General features: G+C 41.0%; 1 protein-coding gene across 2 annotated transcripts in view; it reads right to left on the bottom strand.

Moving 5' to 3' along the window:
• Positions 1-303: 303 nt before the first annotated feature.
• Positions 304-16,752, bottom strand: part of raly (RALY heterogeneous nuclear ribonucleoprotein) — a 43,388-nt gene continuing 26,939 nt past the window's right edge. For both annotated transcript variants that reach the window (XM_079582340.1, XM_079582341.1), the window contains 2 exons: positions 14,373-14,417; positions 304-509 (listed from right to left, as the gene is read on the bottom strand). In XM_079582340.1, the coding sequence (XP_079438466.1) occupies positions 14,376-14,417 (42 nt within the window). In that variant the 3' untranslated portion in view covers positions 304-509; positions 14,373-14,375. The remainder of the gene's footprint in view (positions 510-14,372; positions 14,418-16,752) is intronic.

The following is a 16,752-nucleotide window of genomic DNA, read 5'->3' as shown; positions in this document are numbered from 1 at the left end:
CCAATAAAAACTATGGGCCAAAAGAGAAATTTAAAAAAATCCAATCGATGGTAATGATGATAATAATAATTGAACTGGCAACTATTTAAAGCTCGGCCTTGAGTAAATGAAAGCGTCTGAGTTCTGCTTCAAGAGGACAGTGGCTTCAATTTTCATCCTTCTCACCATCAAACACCACCGTGGCTCGCTTCACTGACCGCACTCACTCAAACCATTTGTTGTTTACGCCGTGGCGATTCGACAACGCGATAGTATTTCAGCCCCCGTCCCGCTGTTGGTGCCTCCCCGTAGCGTCTCCCCCCCCCTCTCTCTCTCTCTCTCTCTCGCTGCTAAACTGGTAATATTTAGTCTTTGCGGTGCCCCCTGCTGGTTAACAGTCTCCCCGCGGCGCTGACGGGTTCAGTTCGGTGTCTCCTCGCTCTGTCTCTGTGGTTTGCTCGGTTCACGCTGGGTTATGGTCTGCTTCCATTTGTTCTCTTGCAATCTTCCGTCGCAGAATGGGAGATGCGCTGGGGGAAGAAAAAAAAAACACAACGAGAGCTACTGTGAGAGGATGTGGTTGCAATATGGTGTTTACACATCGATTTCTGGCTTCAACTCTGAACAGGAATCTTGATTTTATTTTCTGAATGCAGCAGCTTTCTTCTTCCAGCTCCGTTTTGGGCATCGATGTCTTGTTGTTCCCATGTGTGTTATGGATTGAAAACGCTGTCAACAAAAGTGAGATGAGTTCCCTTCGCTGCTCTAGTTGTAACTAAGGATATGACTAGGCCTGAGTACATTTACTTTTTTATTTTTATACCGGTACTTTAACGATATTTGGTGTTTTGACTTTACTGACTGCTCCACCTTGGGATCAACACATCACTGTGCAACTGGCTCCTGGACTTTCTGACGGGGGAGACCACAGGCTGTACGTGTCCTCCAGAACCATCACACTGAACACGGGGGCTCCCCAAGGCTGTGTGCTGAGCCCCCTCCTGTTCACTCTGCTGACCCCTGACTGAGCTCCAAAGTACTACTCAAACCTCTTCATCAACTTTGCAGACGACACAACAGTGGTGGGCTTCATCAGCAACAGAGACGAGTCAGACTACAGGAGTGAGGTGAGCAGTCTGGCCATGTGGTGCTCACAGAACAACCTCTCTCTAAATGTGAAGACAAAGGAGATTTTTGTGGACTTTGGAAGAGCGCGGGTCCAGCTCCTCTAACAATCAATGGGGCTGCAGTGGAGAGGGTTAGTTCCTGGGTGAGCACATCACAGAAAAGCTCTCCTGGACCATGCACACTACTTCACTGGTCAAGAAAAGTCTCTACTTTCTCCGCAAGTTGAGAAGAGCCAGAGTCCCAGCCTCAGTTATGTGCAACTTCTACAGAGGGACTATAGAGAGCACCCTGACCAGCTCCATCACTGTGTGGTTCTTCTACAGAGGGACTATAGAGAGCATCCTGACCAGCTCCATCACTGGTTCTTCTACAGAGGGACTACAGAGAGCACCCTGACCAGTTCCATCACTGGTTCTTCTACAGAGGGACTACTGAGAGCATCCTGACCAGCTCCATCACTGGTTCTTCTACAGAGGGACTACAGAGAGCACCCTGACCAGTTCCATCACTGGTTCTTCTACAGAGGGACTATAGAGAGCACCCTGACCAGCTCCATCACTGGTTCTTCTACAGAGGGACTATAGAGAGCATCCTGACCAGCTCCATCACTGTGGTTCTTCTACAGAGGGACTATAGAGAGCACCCTGACCAGTTCCATCACTGGTTCTTCTACAGAGGGACTATAGAGAGCACCCTGACCAGTTCCATCACTGGTTCTTCTACAGAGGGACTATAGAGAGCATCCTGACCAGCTCCATCACTGTGGTTCTTCTACAGAGGGACGATAGAGAGCATCCTGACCAGCTCCATCACTGAGTGGTTCTTCTACAGAGGGACTATAGAGAGCATCCTGACCAGCTCCATCACTGGTTCTTCTACAAAGGGACAATAGAGAGCATCCTGACCAGCTCCATCACTGGTTCTTCTACAGAGGGACTATAGAGAGCATCCTGACCAGCTCCATCACTGTGTGTCACGGCGCCAGCACTCCCTCCTGCCGAAGGAGCCTCCAGTGCATCGTGAGAGCAGTGGAGAAGATCTGTGGAGCCCCTCTCCCGTCTATTAAGGACATGTACTACATCAGTCTCACCTGCAAAGCCATCAAAATCGCCAGGGACCCTTCGCACCCATCACACAGTCTCTTCAAGACTGAGGAACAGTTTCGTACACAGGGCCATCGGGAGCTGAACTCCCTGTGAGCCTCCTCTCACTGCAGAGAGGATCTCTGTCAGTGTCCCGCCAACAGAGACCGGGCATTTTACAGAACTTTCTCTGCACTTTTCCGCAGAAATAAACATGCATGTGGAGCTCACCTCAGCTAAACACACGGCGTCTCAAGCCTGAAACTGCTACGAAAAGACTTGGGTCGTAGCTGCATTTTTGTCTTTGAACAATCGCACAGCGGAGACAAGAGCTGCTCACGAGTACCATCCCCACGTCGTGCAACGTGACATCTAACAATCTTATAAGACCAAAAAAAATCGCAGTGTAGACCAAGTATAATGTGTGGAAGATATAGCAAATTTAACATTCATTTGAGCTGAAACTTGCCTGGCAGACAAACGCTCCACCTTTCTGTTCAAAAGAAGAACCGTCTGGGCCAGTCACTTCCTGATTTTACCAACATCGGTTCACTCACGGGCCGAGAGGCAGGAGTTCATCCACCAACAGACGGAGGCCATGACCGCACTCTTCCAAAACATTAAAGATGGCGGCGCCGTGACTACACTGTTTTCTTCTGCTCTTTCGTCTGTTTTAAATAAGAAACAGTGTTGTATTGGCAGACAATAATGTTTACCAACCAAGTCACTTCCCTTAATGCTGTCCCTGGACCAACAGCATCAAAACTTGGATCTGAAGATATAAGTTTTTTATTTAATTTTTATGGCACCTGCTTTCTATACTTTTCTTTTCTTTTGTATCAGTAACTAAACTTTTTCCAATACCATCTCGTTTAACGGTCCCCAGCCCTGGATATGACACACTCTGAGAAATGATCTTGTGAATTCTTCTTCTCTCCAAATAGAATTGTCACTTCACTGGTTTTTAAGTCTTTAGCCAAACAAAGTAAATCATATTTAAGAAAAACATAAAACCCTCTCATGTGCACTCTACACTGAACATGCTGATGGACACACAGACTCCTCATACTAAAAGATTAAATAGTTTTACGTAGTTATAGGACAAATACAATATGACTTCTTAGAGAATTCCTTTGGCAGATAATTTCATCCCATCCTTTTTCTTTTGCTTTTAGTCTGACCAGAGATGCCCGGACTTCCCGATCCACGCACACTTCCTCCAGTTTTCCCAAGGGGATCATGGGGCCACTCTTTTCTCAAGGTGGAGGAGCAGCGGTTCCACTCCAAGCTCCTCTCATAGCCCTTTTCCACCAAGCTGGTGCCGGTGCTGGTTCTGGGCCAGTTCCAGTTTCAGAACCGGTTCTTTCGTTTTCCACTGAAAAAACGCTGGCTCTTGGTTCCAAAATCTGGTGCCGGTTGGGAACCAATTAAAAGCTGGACCAAGAAACAAGCACCAGTGATGTCAGCGGCTGGGGGCGTGGCTCTCTCCTCCAACAAACAATCAATATCAGTTAGTTTGTGCTTAGAACTTCCTGGAGAAGCCGAAACAGTCTCTGTGGAGGAAACTGTTGTTTTGCTTTATGCTCTTCAGCTAAAACAAGAGGGAACAGTTAGAAAGAAGAAATCAAAATGTTAACGGCTGCTGTGACTGAAACATAAACCTATTTTTTCTGTATTTTATAACCAGAAGTGGCTGTAGTAAGATGTTACTATCCATGTTTTATGTTGACTTCCCAAAGCGTTGCTATGACAATAGGCACAGCTCTCATTTTGGTGGAAAACCAAGTCAGTATGGAACCAACCCGGCACCAGAACCAGCCCAGAACCAACACCTTGGTGGAAAAGCCCTATGATAGGGCAGAAAAATAAGTTTATGTTTCAGTCACAGCAGCCGTTAACATTTTGATTTCTTCTTTCTAACTCTTGTTTTAGCTGAAGAGCATAAAGCAAAACAACAGTTTCCTCCACAGAGACTGTTTTGGCTTCACCAGGAAGTTCTAAGCACAAACTAACTGATATTGATTGTTTGTTGGAGGAGAGAGCCACGCCCCCAGCCGCTGACATCACTGGTGCTCGTTTCTTGGTCCAGCTTTTAATTGGTTCCCAACCGGCACCAGATTTTGGAACCAAGAGCCAGCGTTTTTTTCAGTGGAAAACGAAAGAACCGGTTCTGAAACTGGAACTGGCCCAGAACCAGCACCGGCACCAGCCTGGTGGAAAAGGGCTATCAGGTAACTGAACTCTTTATTCCTACAGCCGGATGTACACTGCACCATTATTATTATTTTGGACTTTTAGATGTCACATTTCAAGTTGCGGGGATTGTAAAATGGTGAGCCTGCTCTCGTCTACACTGTGCGATGGTTCAAAGAGAGAAGCTACGAGTCCATCATAGTGCGTGTCCGGCTCCAGACGGCCCGTGTTTATCTGGTGCTTGCAGTGTTTACACAGGAAATTGCGGGGAAAGTAAAATGCAGACCTGTTCATGCCTGGGCTCTGTTGCTTTGACTCCAGCGGCGCTGATATTGTATTTTGTAGATGAGACACTTGACAGAGATCATCGCTACAGCGAGAGGAGGCTCACTCTGCGACTATTGCTCCAAGATGTACTATGGTCTGGGTGAATACTGGATTCTGATTGGCTGGAGGGTGTCCATTAAAAAGCGGTAATGTACACCTTGTCCAGAAACAGTTAAATCCCGTTCTATTGATAGACACAGACGGCATCTCTGGATTCGCCCATATATGGTCATGTTTGAAAACAGTGAAGGGGGAAAACAATAAACTTTCTTTAATTTTTCAAAAACTACTTTAACCCTCGTGTGGCCTTCGCGGGTCTTTTTGACCCGCTGTCATGTTCCGGGCATTTGGATGCAAGGTGACACAAGGGGGCGCCCTTCCAACCTTCTCAGTGTAAACGTGAGTTGACTTTCTTCAGAGTGAGACTTTCGGTCAGACACCATGAGTGACAGTAACATGACGCTAAATACAGTGAGCTCTTTGTTTGCAGTAAAACGTCAGAGGCCGCATTGCTCTTCAGTCACAGACTGAGAAGTGAAGAAGGAAGTCATGGAGCTTCTGCTTTAGACAGAACTTCAGACTTCTGCTGCATGTTGGCGTCGTATTGTTGCAATCTGTAAAGCACTTTGTGATATCTTTCCACATGAAAACTGCTTTATAAATAAAGTTTGATTGATTGATCATATTCTGAAACTCAAATCTGCAGTAAAAAAATTATATATGGAAAATAACTACAATTACAAAAATGCTGTATCTAGTCAAAAAAAGTTTTTTTTTTAAATTTACTCTCATTCTAAAAAAGAAAACCCAAACAAACCCTAACCATTTGTATCTGCTGTAGAGTCATGTTTGTCCCAGTTCCTCTGAGTCGTGGTGCAGCAGGACTGATGTGGACAGATGTTACAGGAGAAGCTCATGAGGTTCATTTCTTCAACAGTTACTATAGTAACTATTTTCTCCAAAGTAAAAGTAGATCTACCACAGTCCTGTCCACATCTGTCATGGTCCACCATGACCCACCACGACTCAGAGGAACTGGGACAAACATGACTTTACAGCAGATACGAATGAAAAGGGTTTGTTCGGGTTTTCTTTTTTAGAATGAGAGTAAATTTAAATAAAATAAATAAAATATATATAATAAAATAAAAAATAATTATCATTTTTTGATTAGATACAGGATTTTAAAATATTTTTCTTTTTCTAATTAAAAAATATTTTCCATATATTATGTTTCTACTACAGATTTGAGTTTCAGAATATGATCAAATCAATCAAAATCAAACTTTATTTATAAAGCACTTTTCATACCTAAAAGTATCACAAAGTGCTTTACAGATTACAACATTTGATATGATGTAATATGACTCCTACATGCAGCAGAAGTCTGAAGTTCTGTCTAAAGCAGAAGCTCCATGACTTCCTTCTTCACTTCTCAGTCTGTGACTGAAGAGCAATGAGGCCTCAGCCTTTTTACTGGAAACAAAGAGCTCACTGTATTTAGCCTCATGTTACTGTCACTCATGGTGTCTGACCTAAAGTCTCACTCTGAAGAAAGTCAACTCACATTTACACTGAGAAGGTTGGAAGGGCGCCCCCTTGTGTCACCTTGCATCCAAATGCCCGGAACATGACAGCGGGTCAAAAAGACCCCGAAGGCCACACGAGGGTTAACAAATGCTGAATTATGAATATAGTTTTCTACTGAATAAAGATACAAAGACATGGGGAGGAGCAAAGTGGTTCAACAGCCCATAAATACATAAATAACGGAGAATGCTAACATGATGCTACATGTTAGCATTGGGCTAATGCCAACGGTTAGGTAGCGCGAGCTACAACAAATGTTTTTTCACTTCTACTGAACAATTTGCTGTGAGAAAATATCCATATGGGCCCGATTTACACTTGACTTTATTTCTGTGATAAATAAGTTCATATTCCACCAGAAAATGGCTAAAAAGAGTGGAAAATTGTGTTTCTCTACAGATTCTATTTCCCCCTTCGGCGAAGCCACGCCCCCTTCTATGACGAGATGCCGTCTGTATCTATAAGGTGAATATCACTCAACTGCAGCTGTTTCCATAGTACCAATTTAGCTGGAACTAGCTTCAGGTAAAACAGCTTAAAAAGTGAAATAACTCTCGCCCGGGACATAAAAAGAAAAAAAAAGCTAACAGGCCTCAATGAACAGTTTCAGTTTGTGGGACCATGGTGTGAGCAGGACGACGCACTCTGAGGTGTCCATTATCAGAAATATCTGGACTCCACGGAAGCAACCATCCTCCAGATGTCTGTCGCAGCTCGTCTTTTTGCTATTTTTACTTACTTTGTCTCTCTTTGTCTCTCTGTACAACCTGTGACCTGTGTTTTATGCCCGGCTTAAAGGTGCACCAGTGGAAGAATCTCATTTCGACTGCAAGTGTCCGCAATCTCCCTGACTATCAGGAGTAAGAATTAGGGCTGGGACAATCCACTTTTGTCACGATCCGATAGGTGTCACGATACTCAGATCTGATACGTATTATCCGTACTATACGTATAGTAAGTAATTGTGACAAGTAATATGTTTACCTCAAAATGTGTAAAAAGTCATGAGTTCAAAGTTTAGAAACCAAATGCCATTTGACATTTACTGAAGTGAAAATGCCTCCAAACCCAAAGTATTGAAAGTATTGCGATATTTGATAAGTATCGATACTTGGTATTGCAGCCAGAGCCGGTTTTTCCCATAGGCAAACTATGCAAGTCGCGTATAGGGCCCCCACAGCCACAAGGGCCCCGCATCTCAGTCAAACTACGGTGTTGTTTCACTGACTAATCAACACGTTGTTACGGGCCTATTTGTCTCAATGATGAATTGAATCCACATGGTCTCATACACACAGTTACTTACAGTAACTCTGGTTCTCTGAATGTGCACGGTCTAAAACGAGTTGGGCTCCTCACCAGCTAATTCTCAGTCAGACAGAAATAACCGTCAGGTGCAGGTGTCAATTGGTTTTAAATCAGCGGTTCCCAAACTGTGGGTCAGGGACCAGAGGTGAGAGAATGGGACCATTTGCCATTCATCATTTTAAAATAATGGGAAATAGACTAGTAGTCGTCCTAAATCCCAGGCTCACGGTGGCTTAGTGGTTAGTGGTTCTCACACAGAGGGACGGGGCCTGAATTGAGGTCCTTATGTTCCACTTCTGCCCTGCACGACTGCACAGTGGAACCGTTCTTGACCGTAAGCGGGTTCGCCTTTCGTCGAATAACCATGGGATGCGAACTGCAGGGCCCCCCGTGTGGATTTTTGCTTAGGGCCCCAGAAGGACCAGCACCGGCTCCGATTGCAGCACAAAGTATTGCGATCCAAGTCCGATCCGAGCCCTAGTAAGAACGTAGATTGACCTTTTCATTCCTATGACGACTACCATTGTCTTGCACAGATACAATTAATACTTCTTGACTTACTTGGAGCCTAAGTTACAGATGGACTGTCAAACAAAAGACATTACGTCGGACATAAACACCTCCCTGTAGGACACTTCTGAACCCAAGCCCGAGTCCCACGTCCACTTTTCAATCCAACTCTTCCAAGTCCAAGTTTTTTTGTCAAAGACTGAGTCAGACTTGTCTTCCAGTCCCGGTCAAGACGGATAAAAATAGTCCAAAGACAAGTTCGATTTGAGAAATACTTTTCCCCCCCCGATCCCACCGAGCTACCAGCCCGCTTCCCTCCACGTTTCCAAATGACAAACACAGACGCTCTGATGAGTCCAGCATCCCCCCACGATAAAACCCAACATGCCCCACAGACCGGCGAGCACAGGCGATATTTACAGCTGCCCCAACCCAAAATAAACAATAAAATGCATCGGACAATCTGCTATCCTATTCTGAAAGCCCCAGGTCGAGGATAAGTTTGACGTGTCCATAACTCAGCCGGACGGCGGGTTGGGTCCATTCTGGAGATGCGGAAGTGATTTTTACTGGGGGGATAAAAATCTGTTTACAGCGCTCGCAAACTCTCGATCAGTCCCGGGGGCCTGGTTGGGCTTTAGGGTCGGTGTTGCGAAAGTGCAAAACCGGATTATTTCCTCGCGGGGACCCATGACTGACACACAACGGCATTCCGGAGTTTTGTTCAAAGCTTCAAGGGAAATTTGATTATGTTTTCTGTGTTTCGAAAACCTTCAGGCCATGAGTCGACCACCTCGGTGACCTGGGCTTCCTCTTTCAGGAAGTTCAAACCAAGATTTATCTCCAGAACATCTAACCCCTGGCCCCCCCGATCCTCCCCGTGGTCCTCGGGGTTTCAAACACTAACATGTAAACTTAATGAAGAAAACAAACACAGAGAGGACACACCCTGTTATTGTTGAGATTGTTTCCTCAGATTTGAAAGTTCCGGTTTCATTGTGCAGGTTTTCGGAGCTGGTGCTTCAGTTCAGTCTCTCACTAATGATCTGCTCGATAAGGCGAATCTCTGGGTAGTCTCGGTGAAGACGAGTTCCATTTCAGCAGAGACTGGTCTCCACGTATAGTCTCATAGCCCTTTTCCACCAGGCTGGTGCCGGTGCTGGTTCTGGGCCAGTTCCAGTTTCAGAAGCGGTTCTTTCGTTTTCCACTGAAAAAAACTCTGGCTCTTGGTTCCAAAATCTGGTGCCGGTTGGGAACCAATTAAAAGCTGGACCAAGAAACGAGCACCAGTGATGTCAGCGGCTGGGGGCGTGGCTCTCTCCTCCAACAAACAATCAATATTAGTTGCTATTAGTAAGCCAAAACAGTCTCTGTGGAGGAAACTGTTGTTTTGCTTTATGCTCTTTAGCTAAAACAAGAGTTAGAAAGAAAAAAAAAATGTTAACGGCTGCTGTGACTGAAACATAAACCTTTTTTTCTGTATTTTATAACCAGAAGTGGCTGTAGTAAGATGTTTCTATCCATTTTTGATGTTGACTTCCCAAAGCGTTGCTATGACAATAGGGACAGCTCTCATTTTGGTGGAAAACCAAGTCAGTATGGAACCAACCCAGAACCAGCCCAGAACCAACACCTTGGTGGAAAAGCCCTATCAGAGAGGTCTGAGATGTCCCGAGAGTTACGACTACAATGAAACCTATCCGACACCGATGAGATCTCACAGACTCTACACCAGTGTCTTCATTGTAGTCAGTGATATTTCTGCTCACTACAATTGGACTAAAACTAAATTGAAAGTCTTTCCTGAGACTAAAACTAAGACTAAAATGTCTAGAATAAGACTAAATAAAAATTGAACTTTGTGAGTTGGCATTAGCAAGTTTAAAGCCAATAGATAACTGTATCTCTGGGAACATTCACAAATGAAAAGAATTTTAGTCAAATTGTTATTTTTGACGACTAAAATGACTAAAAATGAGACTAAACTATGACTAAAATGTCAAGATATTTTAGTCAACTAAAATAAGACTAAATAAAGATGAAAAGGAGAGACTAAAATCATCCAAACTTCTATTGACCGTCTGAAAAAGCCTCAGATCATGTAAATCCTCTGCGAAAGGAGCAGCTCCATGAAACAGAGGAACAAGATTCGGAGTTTAAAAATGTTTCCCTTCTGTCTCTCTTTTTCCCAAAGGAACAAAGGAATTCTTCAAATGACAATATATTGTAAAACAACAGATAGTCAACTACACATCAAAAGAAAATAGCTTTACTTATTCTACAAAGGCCTTCCAGGTGTTGTGATAGTTTATACCTAAGCTTGAAAATGATGGGGTCCTACTTGATTTACAATTAAACCATATTAATCAATGAGTGAGTAAAGTGGAGAACGCAACATGCTACATTTTTACAGCAATCTTATTAATTCCACACAAGTAAAACCTTAAAAAATGATCATGTTTGAAGCTGCCAAAGTGGTCGGAAAACAAAGAGGGAAAAAGAACTACCCTTTCACCTACTGCTAATTCACCACTGACAGCTGAATTATGTTTGATTATTTTCTACTAAAAACGATACAGTAGCTGCCAGTGATGCGCGGCAGTGTTATATTTAGTCTTAATTTTAGTCAAATTGTTATTTTTGACGACTAAAAATGAGACTAAAACTATGAGTAAAATGTCCAGATGTTTTAGTCGACTAAAATAAGACTAAATAAAAATGAAAGGGAGAGACTAAAATCATCCAAACTTCTGAAAGAGCCTCAGATCATGTAGATCCTCTGCTAAAGGAGCAGCTCCATGAAGCAGAGGAACAAGATACGGAGTTTAAAAATGTTAAAATGAAGTATTTTCCTTCCCCTACATGTTTCAACAATGTCCTAAGGCAGGGGTGGGCGACGTCAGGCCTGGGAGCCAAATCCGGCCCTCCAGCACAGCACCTCGGGCCCTCAAGATGATTTTTTTAACATTATTAGAGTTACATGGGAGAAAAAAAGTTAGAAATACTGTCAGTACACCCAATTAGGTCATATATTATGTACAACACTGGCAATTGAAAGAAGTGCACTGGAAAAAGAATACTCGTTTCAAGGAAGAAATGACATAAATCGACTTGAATTAACAGATTAAATCTAAGGTTTGAGTAGATTTGGTCTGGTCTTAGGTGAGATAAAACCTCGAGTAGTAGTTATTCTCTTTTTAATTGGCGCTATAGCATTTGTATCTTGGATTAGTTCAAACCGACTCAAATTCAACATTGAAGAGCTTTAATTCAAGCAATTTTAAGTCATTTATCTCATTTAAGATGGTCATTTTTCCAGTATCGGGCTCTACTTTGGGCTAATAATCAGCGGCTTCGGCCCTCGGTCTATTTACAACAGAAAATCCGCGCAGTAATCTTCACTTTACTGCGCAGATGCCAAACTACTCCTGGTATTATTACGCCTTACAATATAGCTCCCCCTTTTATCCGCTTAGAAAATCCACATTGTTTAATTTTGTGTAATTATACTTTGTAGTGGAACACTTCACGTAACCATATTTAAATAGGGAAAACGTGGAAGAGCTTGGTAGCTTCTATCTTGACCTGTTTTGGAGCTATAGAGGAGAGAGGGAGAGGCTAAATGCTAACGCCGTCTGCGCTGCGTTTACGTGACTGAAGGCACGGGGGAAGATCAAACAGGTCCTAAAGAACTCGTCAAAGCTAAGGTAAGAACATATCTCAGTATGTAAAAACGGTGGCCTATTCCTTTAAGGTGTGCTCTTTAAGTGTTAATACACATTAATAATCATCTTAGAGTTAAGCAGGGTAAGGGTTGGTTATGAATAAGCGTATTAGTAATGGCCTATTAGTATGTTAACAGATAAAAAGCAGTGTGTTAAAACTTTACAAGCATATTATTAATGCTTATTAATACCTTATTAATACTTAATAGGCACACCTTAATATAAAGCGTTACCCACATTTCAATATACGGCCCTCGGTGAAAGCAGTTTGGACACCTCTGACGTGGACGTCTCGGAGACCGTGTGGAGACTCCGCTAAAATCAATGAGACTACGTGGAGACTGGCCTTATTATTAGGGGACATATCTGAGACATCTCTGTGACCATTTTACACCTTTACTGTCCAGTTAAACTGGTAAAAAGACAGCCATCCAGATGGAAAAAGCGAAAACTCTAAGGCACTCTTGACTATTAGTTTACAAAGCCTTCATTCATCTAATTTTTAAAGGGACTATACGGAGTTTAAAAATGTTAAAATTAAGTATTTTCCTCCCCCTACATGTTCCTCCATGTCCTAATGTGTAGAAGCTCAGACCTGTTCGCCACAACTGCCTCTAAAATCCTGCACTGTCACTCAAAAGGTTTTACTTCGGGTCCAAAGTGCCGTTATGCACGAGCTTTATATAGAAGGCACAGGTGTATCTGGAGGAGGCTCATGAAGCACTGACTGTGAGGTTAGTCCAAAAGTCGCCCACGCCACATTCACACTTTGATGTCTGTGGATCTAACCACCGCTTCGCCGCAGTCGCCCCGTGTTTGCACTCTGTCCCGGGCCCGCAGTCGAAGCCGCTGGCCTTCTCTTATCAGCCCCTCGGTTTCAGGTGGAACATGTTGTTTTAGTCTCCGCTGCCTCCTCGGGGGACTCTGGCCTGTTTCCCCAAAGCCGGACTTTTGTTTTCATAACTGGGTGCGTCGCGCTCCGATAAATGACTGACTTCCTCTTGGCTCAGGCAGGTTTTTCTTTCGTAATCCAGTCCATGCAGGAGAATAATTGTGCCGGCGGTGCCCCTCGCTGTCCGCTGTTTGCTTAAAGTCATATGAACACAGTCGACACTAAAAAGCTAATGTTCGAATCTAAATATTTCTGGTGTCGTGTTCTCGGTTTTATTATGTTTAAATTGATACTTTAAACCCCTTAACTCCCACCTGAACCGAGCACATTTTCTCCAGTTTGGCTTTACCCCAGTCCAAAAGCTTCTGGAAAAAAGCTGTGAAAATAGCGACAAAACTGAGACGAAAACAATGATGGAGATGTGACAAAAAAGTGAGAAAACATTGATGAAAAAGTGGCAAAAATGTCACATAAATGTCACAAGAAATTTAAAAAAAATGGACGAAAAAATGACAAAAATGGGACAAAAAAATGACAAAAATGTGATTAAAATTTGACAAAAAAAAGACAAAAAAAATGACAAAAAAAAAGAAAAAAAGTGAGAAAACATTGATGAAACAGTGGCAAAAATGTCACAAAAATGTCACAAGAAATTGAAAAAAAAATTGATGAAAAAATGACCAAAATGTGACAAAAAAATGACAAAAAAGTGACAAAAATATGACAAAAAAATTACAAAAATGTGACAAAAGTGACAAAAAATGTGACAAAAATGTGACAAAAAAATACAAAAATGTGACAAAAATATGATTAAAATGTGACAAAAAATGACAAAAAATGACAAAAATGGGGCAAAAAAAATACAAAAATGTGATAAAAAAATGACAAAAAAATGATTAAAATGTGACAAAAAAAAATACAAAAATGTGACAAAAATATGATTAAAATGTGACAAAAAAAAATACAAAAATGTGACAAAAATATGATTAAAATGTGACAAAAAATGACAAAAAATGACAAAAATGGGACAAAAAAAATACAAAGTGGGACAAAAATATGATTAAAATGTGACAAAAAATGTGACAAAATGTGACAAAAAAAGGACAAAAAATTTATTTAAAAAAATGGACGAAATGCTACAAAAATGAGTTGAATACCCAACAAAAAAATGATGGAAAAAAGTCGTGATGACGTGAGGAAAAAGATCCTCTCGGTTCAGGCGGGAGTTAAGAGGTCAAATATTGAAACAAGCTGCAGATCGAGCAGAGAGTGTGTTCGTACGCCTATTATATTCTAAAAGAGACGACAGAAAATCCATCTGAACTGTCAAAATGCAGATGTTTTAACTCGCTTTGCAATGAATCTTTCTGCACTTACTGGACCGATCCACGCGGGACAAAACCTGGCACCAAATGATTCCCATGTAAGCGTAAATAAACCCCAGTGTGATACGACCCATGACATAAGCCGTCAGTGGACTCCTTCTGGTCATTTGTCAGAGTAAATTAATAGCGCATAAATTACCCGCTTGTCAGGACGAGGACAGAAAACAGTTTGGATGACATTACAGTAAGACGAAACGAGCCTGTTTCAGACGCCGCGTGACGTCACTCCAACACGAGCTTTGGGTCCACTCACCGCTCACGGAAGGACTTCATCGGTCTCTGTCGAACAACTGCTTTCCTGAAACACACGAGAACTTTAGTCTGACATCGTGAGTTTTATGTCGAAACATTATTTTGTACAAAAAAGTGAGAAAACATTGATGAAACAGTGGCAAAAATGTCACAAGAAATTGAAAAAAAAAATGGACGAAAAAATGACAAAAATGGGACAAAAAAATGACAAAAATGGGACAAAAAAATACAAAAATGGGACAAAGATGTGATTAAAATTTGACCAAAAAATGACCAAACAATGACAAAAAAAAAAGAAAAAAGTGAGAAAACATTGATGAAACAGTGGCAAAAATGGGACAAAAAAATACAAAAATGGGACAAAAAATTGATAAAAATGGACAAAAATGTGACAAAAAAATGGCAAAAATTGGACAAAAAAAATACAAAAATGTGACAAAAATATGATTAAAATGTGACAAAAAAAAGACAAAAAATGACAAAAATGGGACAAAAATATACAAAAATGGGACAATGTGTCTCGACATGTGTCCAGATTGTGACGTCATCATCTGTAAGCATTGTTTTTACTTAAAGCAGTACTAAGTAACTCTTGCCCCTAGAGGCCATAAGTGCAACTGCAGGTGTCGTAGCAAGTTGCGATTTTAAGTTGCGAACTTATTAATTGTCTTGGAGAGTAAATACTACACTGACAGAAAAGGCGAAGGGAAAGAAATTGTACGTCCAATTATACAATGGAAATATTTTTTTTTTCCGCTCAAACTTGGTTGTAAATACTGTTTAAAGTGACGCTAGCCCGCAGTTAGCTTTGCCCGTTAGCATGTTAGCTTCTTCTTCGTGATTCTATTAGTGTGTATTGGTGGCCCCGGTCCAGTGGCAGTGAAGTTGCAAGCATGGTTTTCTGTCCAGAGACACCAGGGGGAGATGAAAGAGCCTCCAAACATCCCATAAACACTTGTATTACCCCCACAGGGACTACGGAAAGGATTTATTAAGGTAAACACGTTACATAGTACTGCTTTAATATGGTTGGCAAAGCTAAGACAGCCCAACTGTAGCAAACGTGGACCAATGAATAAACAAACTGTAATCTGTAAACATGAATAATACTTGGAATAGTATATAAAGCATCATATCATGTTAGAACAAGGTCTCTTCCCTTTTGAGGGCTTTTTGAGGATACAGATTTGGAGGATTTTTGTCGTTGTGTTGTTGTCATTAGACTCTAATTGGCTTGTTGGCACAATGTGGCTACTAGGGGTGTGTATCGCCTTATCTCAGGCGATACAATACGTATCCTGATTCACAGGTCGTGATACAATACGATGCGATATATCCCGATATTGAAGCATTAGACAATTATTGCGATTATTTCTTTTTACAAATTTGTGTCAAATACTATCTATCTATCTATCTATCTATCTATCTATCTATCTATCTATCTATCTATCTATCTATCTATCTATCTATCTATCTATCTATCTATCTATGTATCTATCTATGTATCTATCTATCTATGTATCTATCTATCTATCTATCTATCTATCTATCTATCTATCTATCTATCTATCTATCTATCTATGTATCTATCTATCTATCTATCTATCTATCTATCTATCTATCTATCCATCTATCTATGTATCTATCTATGTATCTATCTATCTATGTATGTATCTATCTATCTATCTATCTATCTATCTATCTATCTATCTATCTTTCTATCTATCTATCTATCTATCTATCTATCTATCTATCTATGTATCTATCTATGTATCTATCTATCTATGTATCTATCTATCTATCTATCTATCCATCTATCTATGTATCTATCTATGTATCTATCTATCTATCTATCTATCTATCTTTCTATCTATCTATCTATCTATCTATCTATCTATCTATCTATGTATCTATCTATCTATCTATGTATCTATGTATCTATGTATGTATCTATCTATCTATCTATCTATCTATCTATCTATCTATCTATCTATCTATCTATCTATCTATCTATCTATCTTTCTATCTATCTATCTATCTATCTATCTATCTATCTATCTATCTATCTATCTATCTATCTATCTATCTATCTTTCTATCTATCTATCTTTCTATCTATCTATCTATCTATCTTTCTATCTATCTATCTATCTATCTATCTATCTATGTGTCTATCTATCTATCTTTCTATCTATCTATCTTTCTATCTATCTATCTATGTATCTATCTATCCATGTATCTATCTATCTATCTATCTATCTATCTATCTATCTATCTATGTATCTATGTATCTATGTATGTATGTATCTATCTATCTATCTATCTATCTATCTATCTATCTATCTATCTATCTATCTATCTATCTATCTATCTATCTATCTA

This window comes from Gobius niger, assembly GCF_951799975.1.
Source record: "Gobius niger genome assembly, chromosome: 24".
NCBI lineage: Eukaryota > Metazoa > Chordata > Actinopteri > Gobiiformes > Gobiidae > Gobius > Gobius niger.
The sequence above is the reverse complement of the archived record's forward strand: the minus strand, read 5'-3'. Positions and strand labels throughout refer to the sequence as shown.